Genomic DNA, 14,916 nt, shown 5'->3' with positions numbered 1-14,916 from the left:
AAAACTAGGTTCCTGCTGTCATGGGGTTTATTCACTACAGGGGGAGATGGCAATAAACCAACAAGTATATAATATGATTCTTTTTTTTTTTAAGATTTTATTTATTTATTCATCAGAGACAGAGAGAGAGAGAGAGAGAGAGACAGAGACACAGGCAGAGGGAGAAGCAGGCTCCATGCCAGGAGCCCGATGTGGGACTCAATCCAGGGTCTCCAGGATCAGGCCCTCGCCGAAGGTGGTACTAAACCGCTGAGCCACCCGGGCTGCCCTATAATATGATTCTAGGTATATGTGCTATGTGCTCTGAAGCAAGATGAAACCAGGGGAAAGGCACAGAGTGGTGAAGAGGGTATTTGAGCAAAAATTCAACACAGCCTGGAAAACAGTGGTCTAGTCTGAGCAGAGATAAAGTTCTAGGGAGTTCATCATTTTACACATCTCCATTTCTACTCCTCTTATAAATTTCAGCTATGCCCCAAAACTCAATTGCAGCATATTAAGACTGCTTTTTCCAGTAGCGGAGATCACTGTGTCTCCTAGGCTGAGAGTTTTCACTGGGGAATGCCTTTCTGGGACATAGCTGTCCTGGCAGGTGTTGCAGGGGGAGATTCAGGACACCAGAGGGGACCATGGTGCTGGGGAGGGAGAAACGGGAGGAAGTAGCTGGGCTGGAGAGCACCAAAGACCTCTTTGGCCATTCTGCTATTCTGTCTGCGGTCTTAGGGTAGCAATCTCCATGTGCCTTAAGGAAATTATTTCATAGGCCAACCTCAGCACATGTATGTGAGTAGTTTGGGGCCACTTTCCCCTTATATAGGGTGAGAGGAGCTGGGAAACATGAGTCTTATTCTTTCTTCAAACACTGATTCTCCAGTTATTGAGTGAAAACATTAGTGGTGATCTACATGGAAAGTATGAATAGAAGCAAAGTCTGATTTTTAAGCAGACATTTTAGTTTAATCACATACATTACTTATGTTCCTTGGAGGCTGACTGCGTGATGAGAACCCAGCAGGTATCAGGTTTCGGGCAAGGAGAGCTGAGCTCTTAAGGCTGAAGGACAGGAGAAGCTGCAGTCCTGGCTGAGACTTGATAGCTGTGTGACTTTGAGCAAGTTACTGAACTTTCTAAGCCTCAGTTTTCTCATCTGTAAAAGAAAATAATAATGCCTCCCTTATAGGTTTGCTCGGAGTGTTAAATTAGATGAAATTATGTAATGGTTATGCAGCACTTAGCACGTAAGTGCTCTTACAATAGATGGCAGTTACGATGACAACAGCAATCAGGAGGATAATGATGATTAAGAAATCACGCAAGGCGCTTTGGTTTGGAAACCGAGAGGAAAAGCCCTGGCTTCGATATTCCTAAGAGGTTTCAGCAATAAGGGATGGTACTGTAGGTGAAGACTAGTCCTCTGCTAGGCCGGCGAGCCTGGCAGCACAGTGGTCAGGCAACACAGGCACGAGAGAGGAAGGAGTCACCCACGTGGACCATGGCCCAACATGCAATCTCGGGGGTTCAGAATGGGATGGGTAGTGGGGGCCACTGCAGGCAGTCTCAAGTAGGCATGGAAACAGGAGAAGGAGCTCCCTAGAGCTAGGACTGGGGCCCAAGATCAGGAACAGAAGATGGGAGAGGTCAGTGGAATGTGTCCCTTGCACGTGGGGCTGGTTTCAGAGGCCTCCTCATGGTAGTTGTGGCACTTGCTCCATTGAATTTTAAAGGTGCTCAACATGTCACCCCGAATTTAAAAACAACAGGAGAGCACGCGTCCTGATGGTCTGAATTCATTAAATCTGCACACAGCGCAATGAGATGTTATGTCATCAAAATGCTTTGGACCTGCACCAGCCTCCATCTGTGACAGAAACAAATCAGTTTGTGTTTGGGGGAGGGCGTAGTGGAATTGAAACACAAGTGGAAATCCAAGGTGGACAAATTTGTCCTGTGTGAGGTTTTCCCTAATGGGTCCCATATTGTGCTGAGTACAGCTTCTTTGGAAAGGGAAATGACTTTCTACTCAGTTTCATACGAATCCCTTCCTCAATATTTATTTTTTCCTTTCTTTCTCTCTGGGTGATATATTTAATTGGATTTATGTCATTGATACATGTCTATGTGTTTGTGATACAATGTTTTATATAACATAGCAGGATTATATCATTTAGTTGACAGGTAATTATTAAGTCCTACTGTGTGTCCAGCAGAGAAATCTCTTTAAGAAGGTAAGCATTCCCAGGAAGACTTTAATTTTTGTATTCCACAGTCATGAGCTTTTGCCAAGAATACATGAAAGGCCTCCACTTTGCTTCTATACTGGTCCAGTGAGAGGAGAAATGCAAGAATAAACTTCTAGTTACCGAGTGGCCAGACCAATATAATGTGACACCTACAACTTTCTGCCTGGTGAGGGAGGGTGAGTGAAGACACTCAGGCATGATGTACCTGAAGTAGGTATAGCAGCTTATGAGGCATGAGCAGAAAAGCAGAGCCAGGGGATCCAGGTTGGAGGACGAATTTGGTCCCTTGTCCAAATATTGAAGGAGTAGTGAGGGGCTTCAGATTTCTCCTTGAATGGCCATGAGGCTTGAGCAAGCAATGCTTGTAAGTGTTTTCTACCTCCCTGAGACTAAGTACTAGCTACCTTCAGCTAAAGAATGGATACAGAATTGATTAGGATAAAGAGAGACAAAGATTAAAACAGAGAACCTCACGGAGGCAAATGGATTCTGGGGCGGGCTGAGATGGTGCCTGCTCTGTGGGTTTCTCTCAAGCTGTAGCTTCAGTGTGTTTGGGAAACTCATCTTCTGTTGTTCCAGAGGACAGTCTATGTATGGGCTGCTGGCGACTCAACAGTCATCACTTTGTTGGCTTATTTTCCATCCTGTCCTCCCCAGAATTCAAGTGGTTTACACGAACACACACCCGTGGTGTCTGGAAGGTCACTGGGCTTGGGCTTGGCCAGCTCTGGTTCCGCTTACTCACTGTATGACCCGAGAGCAACCGTGAAGCTCCCCACGCCTGCGGACAGGGCACATGGGAGTGATTAGCCAATAAGAGTTTGCTGTGCAAATGTCAGGGGTGATTTTATTAGTAGCAGCAATGCTTTTCATCTAATAGGCTAAATGGTGAACAAACATAACTATGAAAACAATGCATGAAGTCTGGCCTACACTGACCTTAACCGTAGAAAGTTTTTCTCAGAGTAAGCAAAGCCATGGTCTGGCCCTAAGAAACAGTACATTTGTTAACCTGAAAATACTCCAAATGACTCCATCGTAAGGGCTATTCTGCACAATCTGATGATTTGGGATTTCGTCAAATTAATGTCACTAGATATGCCTTATAATTAGGATAAAATATTTGAAAAGTTTTAAAAATGAGGCTATTCATTAACTCATTGATTTTTCCTACAGATTTAGAGCCTGAATTTAAATGATACCCAAAAATATAACTAGGTGTGCTCAAAGAGAGAACTGGTTGTGAGTCCTTAAATGGAATGCAGGAGTTTAAAATGCTATTACTATTCAGATTCTCTGAGAACATTAAAACTGCCCATTAAATGAAAACCTAATAATTGGCCCTACTGAATTGTGACATTTTGTAACCTGTTCAGAAATGCAGAAAATTGTGGAAGAAAAATTCTTTTGAGGCAGAATTTGATTTGCAATGTAATATTATTCCAAAAGCCAAGGTCCCCATGCTCATACACACAAAAGAACAACAAGGTAGACTGACTAACAAAGCTGAGGAAGACTGTGGAAATCAGAGCAAAGGCATATGGCTCAAGAGTCTTCTGGTAAGTTATGTGACTAGTCTGGAAAAAAATCAGCAGGCAATGGCATGAGCTCAGAGTAAATTTCAACATGGTACTGACTTCTCTTTGGGCATTACTTGAAGATATAACCAAGACAGGCCATTTTTGTTCTTTCATATAAGCCATCACAACTTTTAAACTTACTCTGCAGTATCACTAAATAAATAAAATGTAAGGACATTAACTGGGGGAGAGTCAATGGCTTCAAATCAGAAGTTTAAAAATTCTCATGGGCCAATGGTTAACAAGGAACCTTCAAGGTGCAGGGAACTGTGTCCAATGCTCTCAAGAGTCAAATATGAGAGACATGTTCCTTGCTCTCAAGGAGCTTACAATGTAGTAGGGTAGATGAGACAGGTACTGACATCAAGAAGATACAGGCATGCTAGATACACCAACAGGAGCAGTACAATCAAAGCACCATGGAGCCCATCTTGTTGGAGGGATCCAGAGCATGTGGTCTCTCTTGGAGGACAGAGAATGGAGACATGACTCTGAAATATGGGTAGGGTTTTGATGAGGGAGATGGAGGGTAAATGCCTAGGCAGGAGGATTGGCATGAGACATGTCTGGGGATTGGCAGGGGGAGTTCAGTCTGGCTGGAATGCAGGTGAGGAGAGGGCAGTGTAGCTGGGAAGAACATAGATGGAAAACAGAGTCTGTCCAAGGCACCAAGGGCACAGTTCTGTCTGAAGACAGACACTGTTAGGGGCACTGGAAACTAGGGCAGAAGTCTTCATTCATAAACTCTTTATCCACAAAAATGTCAGGCTCCAACTTTTTGTACTGAGGTATCTGTCAGCAAAACAAGCAGATGCTGACAGAAGAGGAGGCCCTCCAAAAGGAACTCATTATTGGGAAGAATTGGTAATTAAAGGGGACGAAGACAGAATAATCAGGAATTTAAAAGGAGGAAGGTGAGTGGGGTAAGGGAGAAAATGTGGAGAGAAGGTGGTCCAGTCAGGAACACAATGGAAATGACAGAAGAGGAGGATGAACAGAGGTCCCTCTCATCACCTCACCGTCCCAGGCTAATCCCTAAGAAAATTTACTACAGAAATCTGAGGGCCAGCAAGCTGGTGGTCTAGAAAGCCACTGGCGACCATGGAGACAGAACAAACTTGCTAGCTATGGGTTTCCATCCATACATGGACAATTGCTCTCTGCATTCCGATGAAGGGAACTGTAAGAAACATCGTTTTAGGAAAATGATTAATGTTAAGGGGAAATGACTAAGTGGAAAAGCCTACAAAATAGATATGTGTACAGCATGATTTCTGTAGAGGTGTGATGAGTAGCACTTACTGGCATATTCGGCCATCAGAGACTAGATCACTGAAGGTGGAAATATTTGAAAAATGTCACGTCATCAGAAATTTTTATTATTATTTGGAATATTCAGTGACTCCCTTTGTTGGAAGTACTGTGTAATGCTTCTATTAGTATGCAGAACACCTCCCTTTTGAAATATCTCTAATAAGAAGAACAGCGCAAACAAAGGATCTTCTGGAAGATGTAGCTAGCATGGCATCAAACATTACAGATGAGTGTTTCCACTTTTACCACTTCTAGGAAAACAGTCCCCTATGTAAGGGATACATGGGGCCATACTTGAAGAACACAAATATTCCCAAACTTACACCTGCTCTCATAATCAATGTAACTTGTTTACACAGCCTTGTTACTCCACTTATCTAAATATGCCCATGTATAAACTATGAGAACTCTGCAACTGTGCATGGTGGAAGCCCAGTCTTTTTCAAAATACAAATGTTTCTGGGTTCTTGTGCATTTCAACAAACCCATACTAATACACATACCCTGCATACACTACAGTCTTACTCTGTTTTGCATGTGAGATTATATATTTCATAAATCTGGCTAATACAGTGGCGGGGTGAGTCCATTTATAGGAGAGAGAAACCATGATTCTTCATGTTTAACTTTTTGAATGTTATCAAGATAGTGTCTAACAGAAAAGAAAGAACTTTCTTTGGCGTGAAGAATGTTATCAATCGTTTACCTAAATAAACTTCACCAGGAACAGGGGTGAAAAAGTGGACTACAGACTTAGACTTAATAAAGTGCTACAAGGATTGTAGCTTGCTAATTTTGGTTTGATGCTTTATAGCTGAAGGTAGAAAAAAGCACTACAAGGCAATTTCATGAACCAAGAGACTTTTACAGTTTATAAGTGAAACTCAAAAAAATAATTCTGGCAGATTCTATATTCTTTATGTTAAAATACATCATCTGCCAACTTAGGGCAATGACTTTAAATTTTTTATCCACAGTAAGTCACAGGCAGGTTTCTAAACCTGCAAATGTCAATGAAATATTTAATTGTCTCTATGTAAAATATGCCTAGAAAAAAAAAGGCAGGAAGAAACACGTATGAAAGTGTTAACAATGGTTCAATTGATGATGAGGTTATAGAGAATTTTATTTTATTCTCTACACCTTTCTGAAGTTTCAAGATAGTCAACAAAAAATATGCAATTACATTTTTAAGAATTTAAAAATTATGAACAGTTCAGCTAACTCACCTTTTTTTTAGGTATAAGGAAACTATACAAAACTGAAATAGTCTGAAGCCTATTTTAAGCATGTGGGAGCAATCTGACAAATGGCCTTGTGGACGTGAAGAAAATTTCTAGTATTTAGAGCAACGTTGGGCTGCTGGTCTGTTTCTGGGATACAGATGCATGAAGCACATGAAAGATGGCGCAGCAGTGGATTGGCAACTAAAGCCCAGGTTTCCTCAGCACATGGATCAGTTGTGGTTCACACGCTGCCATACATGGGGTGCTGGCAGATATTCTAGAGGAACTGCAGCGGTAAAGATTCCAACCAAAATCTTTTCCTGGTGACTGATACATATGGAGGTAATAGCTTTATCTGTCTTCTTAATTTAGAGATTGTTTCCTTTCAATTTAGTCTGCAGGGCAAAACACTGAAAGTACAGAGACCGAAGTAGTGGAGACTTACTAAGAGCTCTCCGCCATCTGAAACAGGCACTGATGGCATAGGCACACCAGTTATTTAATTAGCACACATTGATTAATTTAACCTCATGTAACCACTGTCTTCTGCTACTGCTAATTTTATTTTTGAAGTTAAATGAAATAAAGTAGCTGAAGAGTAATTAAATGTGTCCAGTCCCTTCATCCCTATGGCTATAATGACTGGGTAGCCCTCCACCGCTGAGGTTTTCTGAGAAGATGTTGGAAAAGCTTTGAAACAACTCAAAGGAATATTCTCACGAGGTGGTGACTTCACATTAAAAACCCTAATATGAATGGGCCTGTTAGCACACTTTCCCTAACTAACTAATTTGCTCTGGAAAGAAATACTGGGCTATACTTGTTATAACCTGTCTAACATGGAAGGTAGTAGGTAGAGGATAGAGGCATAGATGCAGGTTAGCAGCAGTTTGAAGCTTTAAAGAAACAAACACAAAAAATGAGAGAACTTTTTGCAAACAAACTACAGACTTACTCAAAGATAACCAGATTAACGTGGAGCTGTTCCAGATGAAGCCCTGCCTGCTTGGTCTCTTCTTCTTCCTTGGCAACCTTTAGATGGGTGGGCCAAATTTTAGGGTTCCTTGAAACACAATTTGGGAATCACTACTTCACAGCATCCCTTGGGGGATGAGGTGTGTGGTAGCTGCACATTGGCTCATTCTATAGAGACGTGGATCCCTTTTAGCAGCTCTCTTTGACTGCAAAGGCTAGAAAGTTGAGAACTATATTTTTGAGATTCTCTTGCAACCAGGCTCCAGATGTGGTTCTGGTTTTATGAGGCAGATGGTGCAAAATTTGGAAAGTAGATGTGAGCAATATGAGGCAGTTGCATGGGAGGAGACAGGTACCTGTGGTGAGACAGTGTGTGTGTGTGTGTGTGTGTGTGTGTGTGTGCATGTGTTCATGTGCATGCACATTCATGCACACAGGGGAGGGGACTGCATTTCGTTTTTTGTGGGACAGTTTTGGCAGAGACTACAGAGTCTAATTCTTGCATTGAAGATGCCATGTGGTGGAAGATCACTGCGGTGAGTTCTCTTGGACGGTTGGGTTGACTCTTCTGCTGTTGCTGTGTAGCATTCAAAAAGCTTCACTGGTTTTCCCAAAGAGTTTATAAGCTACTTTAGCAAATCTCTTTCTGTTTAAATTAGATAGATGATTCTATCCTCCTGAATCTAAGACTCTTAACTAATACAGCATCTAAAAATAGACCCCAATTATCGCACAGTCTCACATGGGGCATCTTCAGCATCATCCCATGTTTGTCTCTCTACTGAATGTAACACTATTTTATTTTCATTTTTTAAAAAAAGATTTGTTTATTTGGCAAGGGGGACGAGAGATGGTGGGCAAGAAGGGCAGAGGGAGAGCGAGAATCTCAAGTAGACTCCTGCTGAGAGCAGAGCCGGATGCAGGGCTTGATCCCACCGACACTGAGATCATAACCTGAGCTGAAATCAAGAGTTGGATGCTTAACTGACTGAGCCACCCAAGCCCCCTATTTTTATCTTGTAGATACTAAATAAATACTGGTTAAATCACATCTCTATAGCCATAGCATTGTGCTGGACTAACTGTAACATTATTCAGCTCCTTATTAGACAGTAAGATAAAGCTGAAATAATATATGTAAGAGACCCCCCCCTCAGTGATAAAGGAGTTGAACCTGTAATTGTTAACTATGTTCACTTCTCTGGGCACAGAAAGCAAGGCATTAGAAGCAACGGTCTTGACTTCCTGTCATTTAAAGGGGAAGACAGAAATGAGCCAAGAGCGATCTTTTAAGATATAATAGAGAAAACAAGAATATAATATTGTTATGATAGTTAAAACGAACCTGAATTTGGTCACTAAAGAATGTTGTGCTTAAATTTCTATGTCTTATTGAAAAATAAGAAAAAAAGGAAAGAAAAACTGGGCCCTTTACCTTAAAAAAATATATTGTCAGCATGGGGTCATATATATATAAATATTATCTAAGTATTTGATTACTGCACAACTAGCTTCTTCATTGAGGAAAGACTATTTGAAAGGACTTCTCCTTCCCTCGATTCGTACACAACCTTTATTTCATTTTCTATAAGTGGTTAGACAAAGGGTCAAATGATAACTTTAAATATTTAAACTGGTCAATGACAGTCAAGCAGTTAGATATTTCTCTAGTTTATTGTTAAATATGGATTGCCTTAGAGGTAACCTCAGGTACACTGCAAGGCTTCCTAATGAGTTATTAGTTATGAAACTATGAAGTAATTCTGAATTTTAAATAAGATGGAAGAACAGACTGGGGTACAACAAATTAAAGGCACCATAATTATGCAATATCATGAGATGTAGTAGATAGTCACACTATGCATATATCAAAAAATACATTAATAAACTGAACATATTAATAAAAAGCTAAGTCTGGCCCTTCAAGACCTCAACACTAATTGGAAAGGATTTTGACAGAACATCTTGAATAACTTCCATTATCAATTTTGGCAAGCTATTTTCAGCTACCTAAATAACGATTATTTCTACACTCCACAGTGCATCTCTTAAAATCTAAGATCTGAAAATATCATTAGTGAGGATGAGTGAAGTAGCTAATGTTCAAATGCCACAACCTGAATTTGAATTTATTAGTGTGATGTAAAAGATATGTGTTTCATTTCATTTTCCTATATTTTACTTTTATAGTGTCCACTTCAAGTCTATTTGCAATTATATATTGTACGTTAATTAAACATTATGCACCATATTACAAATTTTGGCAATCTTTTTAAGATCACACACTCTGATCACGTTAAAAACCCTCCCAAAGTCTGATGATATAATAGATTTAATTCTTAAAGAAAACATTTCATAGCAGGGACAGATTAACCTCACAATGAAAACAAACACATTAGTGGCAGATATTGGTGAGAAAGTTATAAAAGGTAAATTTTATCTAGAATAGCTTACTCCTTTAATTAAGACACAGTTTTATCACTTTTCTCTTTGTTGTTGGAAACAAAGCCATCTACTTAAAAAAAAAAAAAAAAGAACATCAGATCACTGTTTAGTTTAAAATAAAGTTCTAGGGCTGTCTGGCTGGTTCAGTTAGTAGGGCATGTGATTCATGATTTCGGGGCCATGAGTTCAAGTCCTACGTTGAGTGTAGAGCTTACTTAAAAAAATTATAAAAATTTAAAAAGTGTCTAGCCAAAAAGGAAGTCCAATTAATTAATACATCTGTTTTAGGAATATGGTTTATTAAGTCTATAAAAAAAAATAAGGTAGGTGTGTGACACCCGAATGCCTCTAACTATTCATGATTTAATATTAGAGTTGGTTCCACTAAAGATCCCCCCTTGAGGTGAAATGTCTGCTATGTGTATCTTTTTCATAGATGGCCATAGGCACCCTGTTAGTTGAAGGATATTATTTTGTGAATACCTAGGTTTTAACTCTCACTAAAATGGGAGCCTTGCTCAATAAATATGGGACTTGCCGCCAGCTCATGAAGTTAGATCTATCAGAAAAAGAAGGAAGAGACTGCAGCTCGAGTTGACTATTGTATCCCTACCCCCATCCCAATTCTCCTAGACAAGGAGGTCTTTACTTCCTGGTTCTTTTAGTTGGGGTCTTGACTCATGGACTTCTAATGCTCTCGTTTCCTTTTCTCAGTGGAACGAAAACCCTCATACAGCATACGCATGATCACGCTGCAATAGTATAAATTAAGTTTATGAATGATGTCCTTCACTTATTGCCCCTTTCTCTCACACAGTGATATTTGTAACTCACTAGCTCTAGGACTTCCAAAGCTGAGTGATTTGTAATGTAATATTTCTTGAATCTCCAGAGTAATTTCAGCATTAGTTACAAATAAAAGTTGGCTCTCTGCATCTCTTAACCTTGGGAACATGAACCTTTAAGACTTGGAGATCAAATACCAACATTCCCCTAGGACTGCTGTGCACATCTGCATTTCTGGACATAGGACTTTTTTTGTTCCCAATCAAGTATAATCTCACTTCATAACTTCTAACTTTTGGCTCAATGCTACCTAGATTTCCAGGCAAGCACAGAAATGAAGCCTGAGGATTTTGTGCTCAGCGGTTTGGAAATCTGGCAAATGCTACATTAAAATGCAAGTATTTGATCCTGAACCTCAACATAGTGAAATGTAGTTAAAATACAAAGAAACCAAAGTGAGGCTTTACATATTCCAAATCTGCACCTGTATTTTGATGTTGCCAGGTATTTTTGTACTAAGAATTCCGTGTTCGAGGCAAAATGGAATGAAGAGTCCCCCAAATTTTCCTCTGGGATCTTCCAGCCATTCAAAGTAATCACTAATTCCTGCTTCATCTTCAAGTCAGGCATCCAAGGGTTGCTATTCCGTGCTGATTTTGTTCTGTGTTTAAATAGTCTGATTGTTAGTCTCTGCATCTGGGTCCAAACCAATTTAACATGGAAAGTTAGTTCAAGGATTCCAGTCACCTTTAAGTTATCTTTAAAGCCAGCTATGAAGATAGCTTGAGTCATTAATGTACAATAATGAAAAATGCCTTTCTGACTCACCAAACTCAAGGGTTTATATGGTTTCCTTAATATCGACCTTTAGGATACAGTCAATGAAGTAGAATTTATTTTCAAATAATTTAATTTAGCATCCATTTAGCACTCTTTGGGACCTGAAAGTCACTGAATTTAATTGATTCTTATATTCGTATAATTGTGAGCACAGGTTACACATAAAAGAAAATTTCCATGAAAATTTAGCTGGGCAGCACATTTTATAGTCCTGAATGTCATTACGGTGCTGGTATAGAACTGTGGATTCAGTTTACAAATGCTCTCAAACAATAGCCATAACTTTTATTTCTTGCTATATTTATCCACCGTATAATAATGTTAAAAATGAAAAAAAAAACAACCCAAATAATCACACAGCAGCATAATCAGGAATGATTAGGGGAGGAATTTACTTCAACCAAAGCTGACTTCTACAATAGCTGTTGTTTGTCTATGGATTCATTTATTGTTGTTGGTTGAGAGCCAGTATGAGTAATGGTTAAAAGTATGGATTTTATCTGGAAACAGCTTGTGTTCAAATTCTAGTTCTGCTACTTATTAGTTCTTTGACTCCAGGTGAGTTAATTATGCTTTTTTAGGCCTCAGTTTCTTCCCCTGTCAAATCAGTTGTAAAGATCAGGAGAGGATGATTTATTATAGAGTACATTGTATATGGCTGGCTTATAGTTCTCTCTTAATAAATGGAAGCTATTTCTCATTTGTCAGTATATTTCCTCTTCTGTAAGCTCTTTGATGGGAAGGGCTATTTCCGGTACTTATTTGTACATCATACAGAACTTAGCCTTGTAACACGATAGGAAAAACACTGACTTAGCTGTCAGCAGATCAGCATTCAACATCTAACCTCGCTACTTACTAGCTATGAGATTTTTGGCAGAGGTATGATGATGTATATGTCTTAGTTTGCCTACCTGTGAACTGGGGAGAATGTTTTACCTTATAGTGTTCTGAGAAGAATCTAAAATATGTGGCTAAAAGATATATACTGTAGCATGCTGTTTAAATATAGGCTATTGTCACTATTTTATTCGACTTGAATTAAGATCTACTATTCTTGAGCACTTACTCTGTGGTAGATACTGTATAAGTGATTTATAAGTGTTGTGTCACTTAATCTTTATAACAATTCAGTAAGGTCTGTTCCACCATTCTTCCCATTTTACAAATGAGGAAACCTAAGCTTGACTCCAACCTGAGCAGTCTGGCTCTGAAACATCACTCTAAACTACTGTCACAGAGCAAGTCCGAGAAATTTAGGAAACAAGCCAACCTTTTCTGAATCTACCAATGGTAGGTTTAGGTGGTTGGAGTGAAGAGGCGACAGTCACCTTGTCTAGGGTGATAGCAGATACCACAAGGAAAAAGAAGAGAGAGAATTCAAACCATCAGACTCATGGCCAGAGTTTTTCCACTTATGTTTAGACTTCTGCAACACAAATATCCCGTTCTGGTATGTATATTTTCAACTCTACTGAAATTACCAAGTAAGGCTAAAGGGGGGGCGGGGGAAATCACCTCAATTCTACATCTGGCTGTGAGTAAACCTTTGGAGCTCGGGGGGTTGAGAATATATAAGTGGACTGGCCAGGGTGTAAAATAATACTTTGCGACATGATACACCCGTTGCTGAAAAGCCATGACTCAGGGGTTACGGTAGACACAAATGACCATGGCGGTGGTCACCTCCGTGAGGATTCTCTTCTCTGACAGACTGAGGAAACCCAGAGTGGAGGTCATCTAGCAGAAAGAGCTGTTACTTTACCAGGTACCAGTCTTTGGCTAGCCACCAACCAATGAACTGCTAGAGAACGAGACCCAAGACAATACTCCGCCTGTGTTCAACAATGAGTGCACGAAGGGTGTCAAAGCATGTGTTTAAGCATATGTGAACAAAGAACATAAAGATGTGTGAGACGGGTGTTAAAACATCAGCTCAAACATGTGTTTAACCATGTGTGAGCAAAGGGTGTTAAGCCATGTGGTAAAGCAAGTGTTAGAGCATATTCTATTACAAATGTTTCTCATTTGGGAGCTTAAATTATTTTCTGCCTAATCCAGTGTTGCTAAGCAATAGTTCTGTGTTGTCCTAACTTAACACAATAAGTTATTAAACTGAAAAAAAATTGAAGTTAGAATTCTTTCTTCCTGTCTTGGTTTCATCACGAAGAATTTACATCTATAGTTTTCAATAAACACAGTGGTGGTGTTCTGCTAGTGTAAGCAAAAACTGGGATAATGCTACATATGCAGGAAGGCAGCAGCACAGCCAGACACTGGGGTAAAGCACGCTCTGTGTGGGGAGACAAATACACAGTGTTTGGAGGAGACAGTGGGGTATCATTCTAATCTTAAAGTTTGATAAGCCGCGTGGTTCACTGACTTGGGGTGACTGTCTCATCTAGGGAAACTTGCCACAGCCAGGTTCTGCTTTTTGTTTTCATTTTTGAATATATAAAAAAGACTGCTCTAGAGAACAGAGATACTGACAGTTCTTATTGGCAATAAAATGTGATAGAGACCAACTTTAAGGTTCCTCTGACATTATTTGCTAAATATATTAACTTATGAATCTACAATGCAACTGGAAGCTTCCATTCCAAAGCAAATGAATCTTCTTATTTTAAAGTATGAATACACAGTCCTGGATGTTACTTTAAAAAGAACGAAAGTAGATAAAAATCAGAATGTGCTAATTGATGCCTTTCTGTAGGGTAAATAAAAAGAGCTGAAAACAAATGTACATATACCAACAGAGATAAAAAAAAATTTCAAGTAGCTATCTTATTTCTTATTATGAAACAAAGCCATAAACTAAATAAGCTAGTAAACCTATTTAAGCCCACTCATTTCTCTGTTGGGAGCGAACATATAATCAAATATTCTTTTTTAAACATACTAAAAAAAAAAACAAAACAGAAGAAGAGCAAAAGATCTGCAAGTTTGTGCTTAAATTCCATTTCCTATGCAGTAAATTAATATGGCTCTTTCTGCTTCACTAGAACGATTTGTGTGTAAATGCTATTTGATTACACCTAGGAAAATACTTTTGATCATTCTTGAATAAAGAAAAATCGATATAGCCATTAAAATCAAAATATTGCCTTCCCAATCACCTTTTGCCTCAAGATCACGGAATGTTTTGTTGAAACAAAAATTGGCAAGAGAGAAACAAACAATTAAAGCTAGTGTCTTCTATCAGCTACCCTTGCAGCAAAGGTCATAGGATTTTTGAATACTTCTCTCTGCCTGTTCGCTTGTTGTCACTTAATGATTTGTTCATGTAGTTCTGTACGTACCCAAGAAAATACAATTCCTCAGCGGGAAAAAGCGTAGTCTCTGGGTGTTGTGACCTGACTCTTTGCTTCAACAACTTCCAGAGTATACACTGACAAAGTGGTGATTATTATTTTTTCTTCTGGGAGATGCAGCCCAAATAGAGAAAACTAAGGACACAGGATCCCACCAAGGAAACACTAGAGGAAGGCTTTGCAGAGGCTCTCTTAATTT

General features: G+C 39.4%; 1 protein-coding gene across 5 annotated transcripts in view; it reads right to left on the bottom strand.

The window, feature by feature from the left end:
* VTI1A (vesicle transport through interaction with t-SNAREs 1A) overlaps positions 1 to 14,916 on the bottom strand; it is a 361,282-nt gene that overhangs the window by 111,165 nt on the left and 235,201 nt on the right. The window contains exon 8 of one of the 5 annotated variants that reach the window (XM_055345979.1): positions 229 to 1,147. The exons of 2 other annotated variants lie outside the window; for them this stretch is intronic. Coding sequence is in view for 2 of the 3 variants with exons in the window: in XM_055345978.1 (XP_055201953.1) it covers positions 2,982 to 3,021 (40 nt within the window). In the remaining variant the exon portion in view is untranslated. Of the gene's footprint in view, positions 1 to 228; positions 1,148 to 2,925; positions 3,022 to 14,916 lie in introns of those variants that run through there. 2 more of the 5 variants (XM_055345980.1, XM_055345978.1) reach the window with 2 other exon arrangements.

This window comes from Nyctereutes procyonoides, unplaced genomic scaffold, assembly GCF_905146905.1.
Source record: "Nyctereutes procyonoides isolate TBG_1078 unplaced genomic scaffold, NYPRO_anot_genome, whole genome shotgun sequence".
NCBI lineage: Eukaryota > Metazoa > Chordata > Mammalia > Carnivora > Canidae > Nyctereutes > Nyctereutes procyonoides.
Note: the sequence above shows the minus strand (reverse complement) of the source record. Positions and strands in the feature narration are given on the sequence as shown.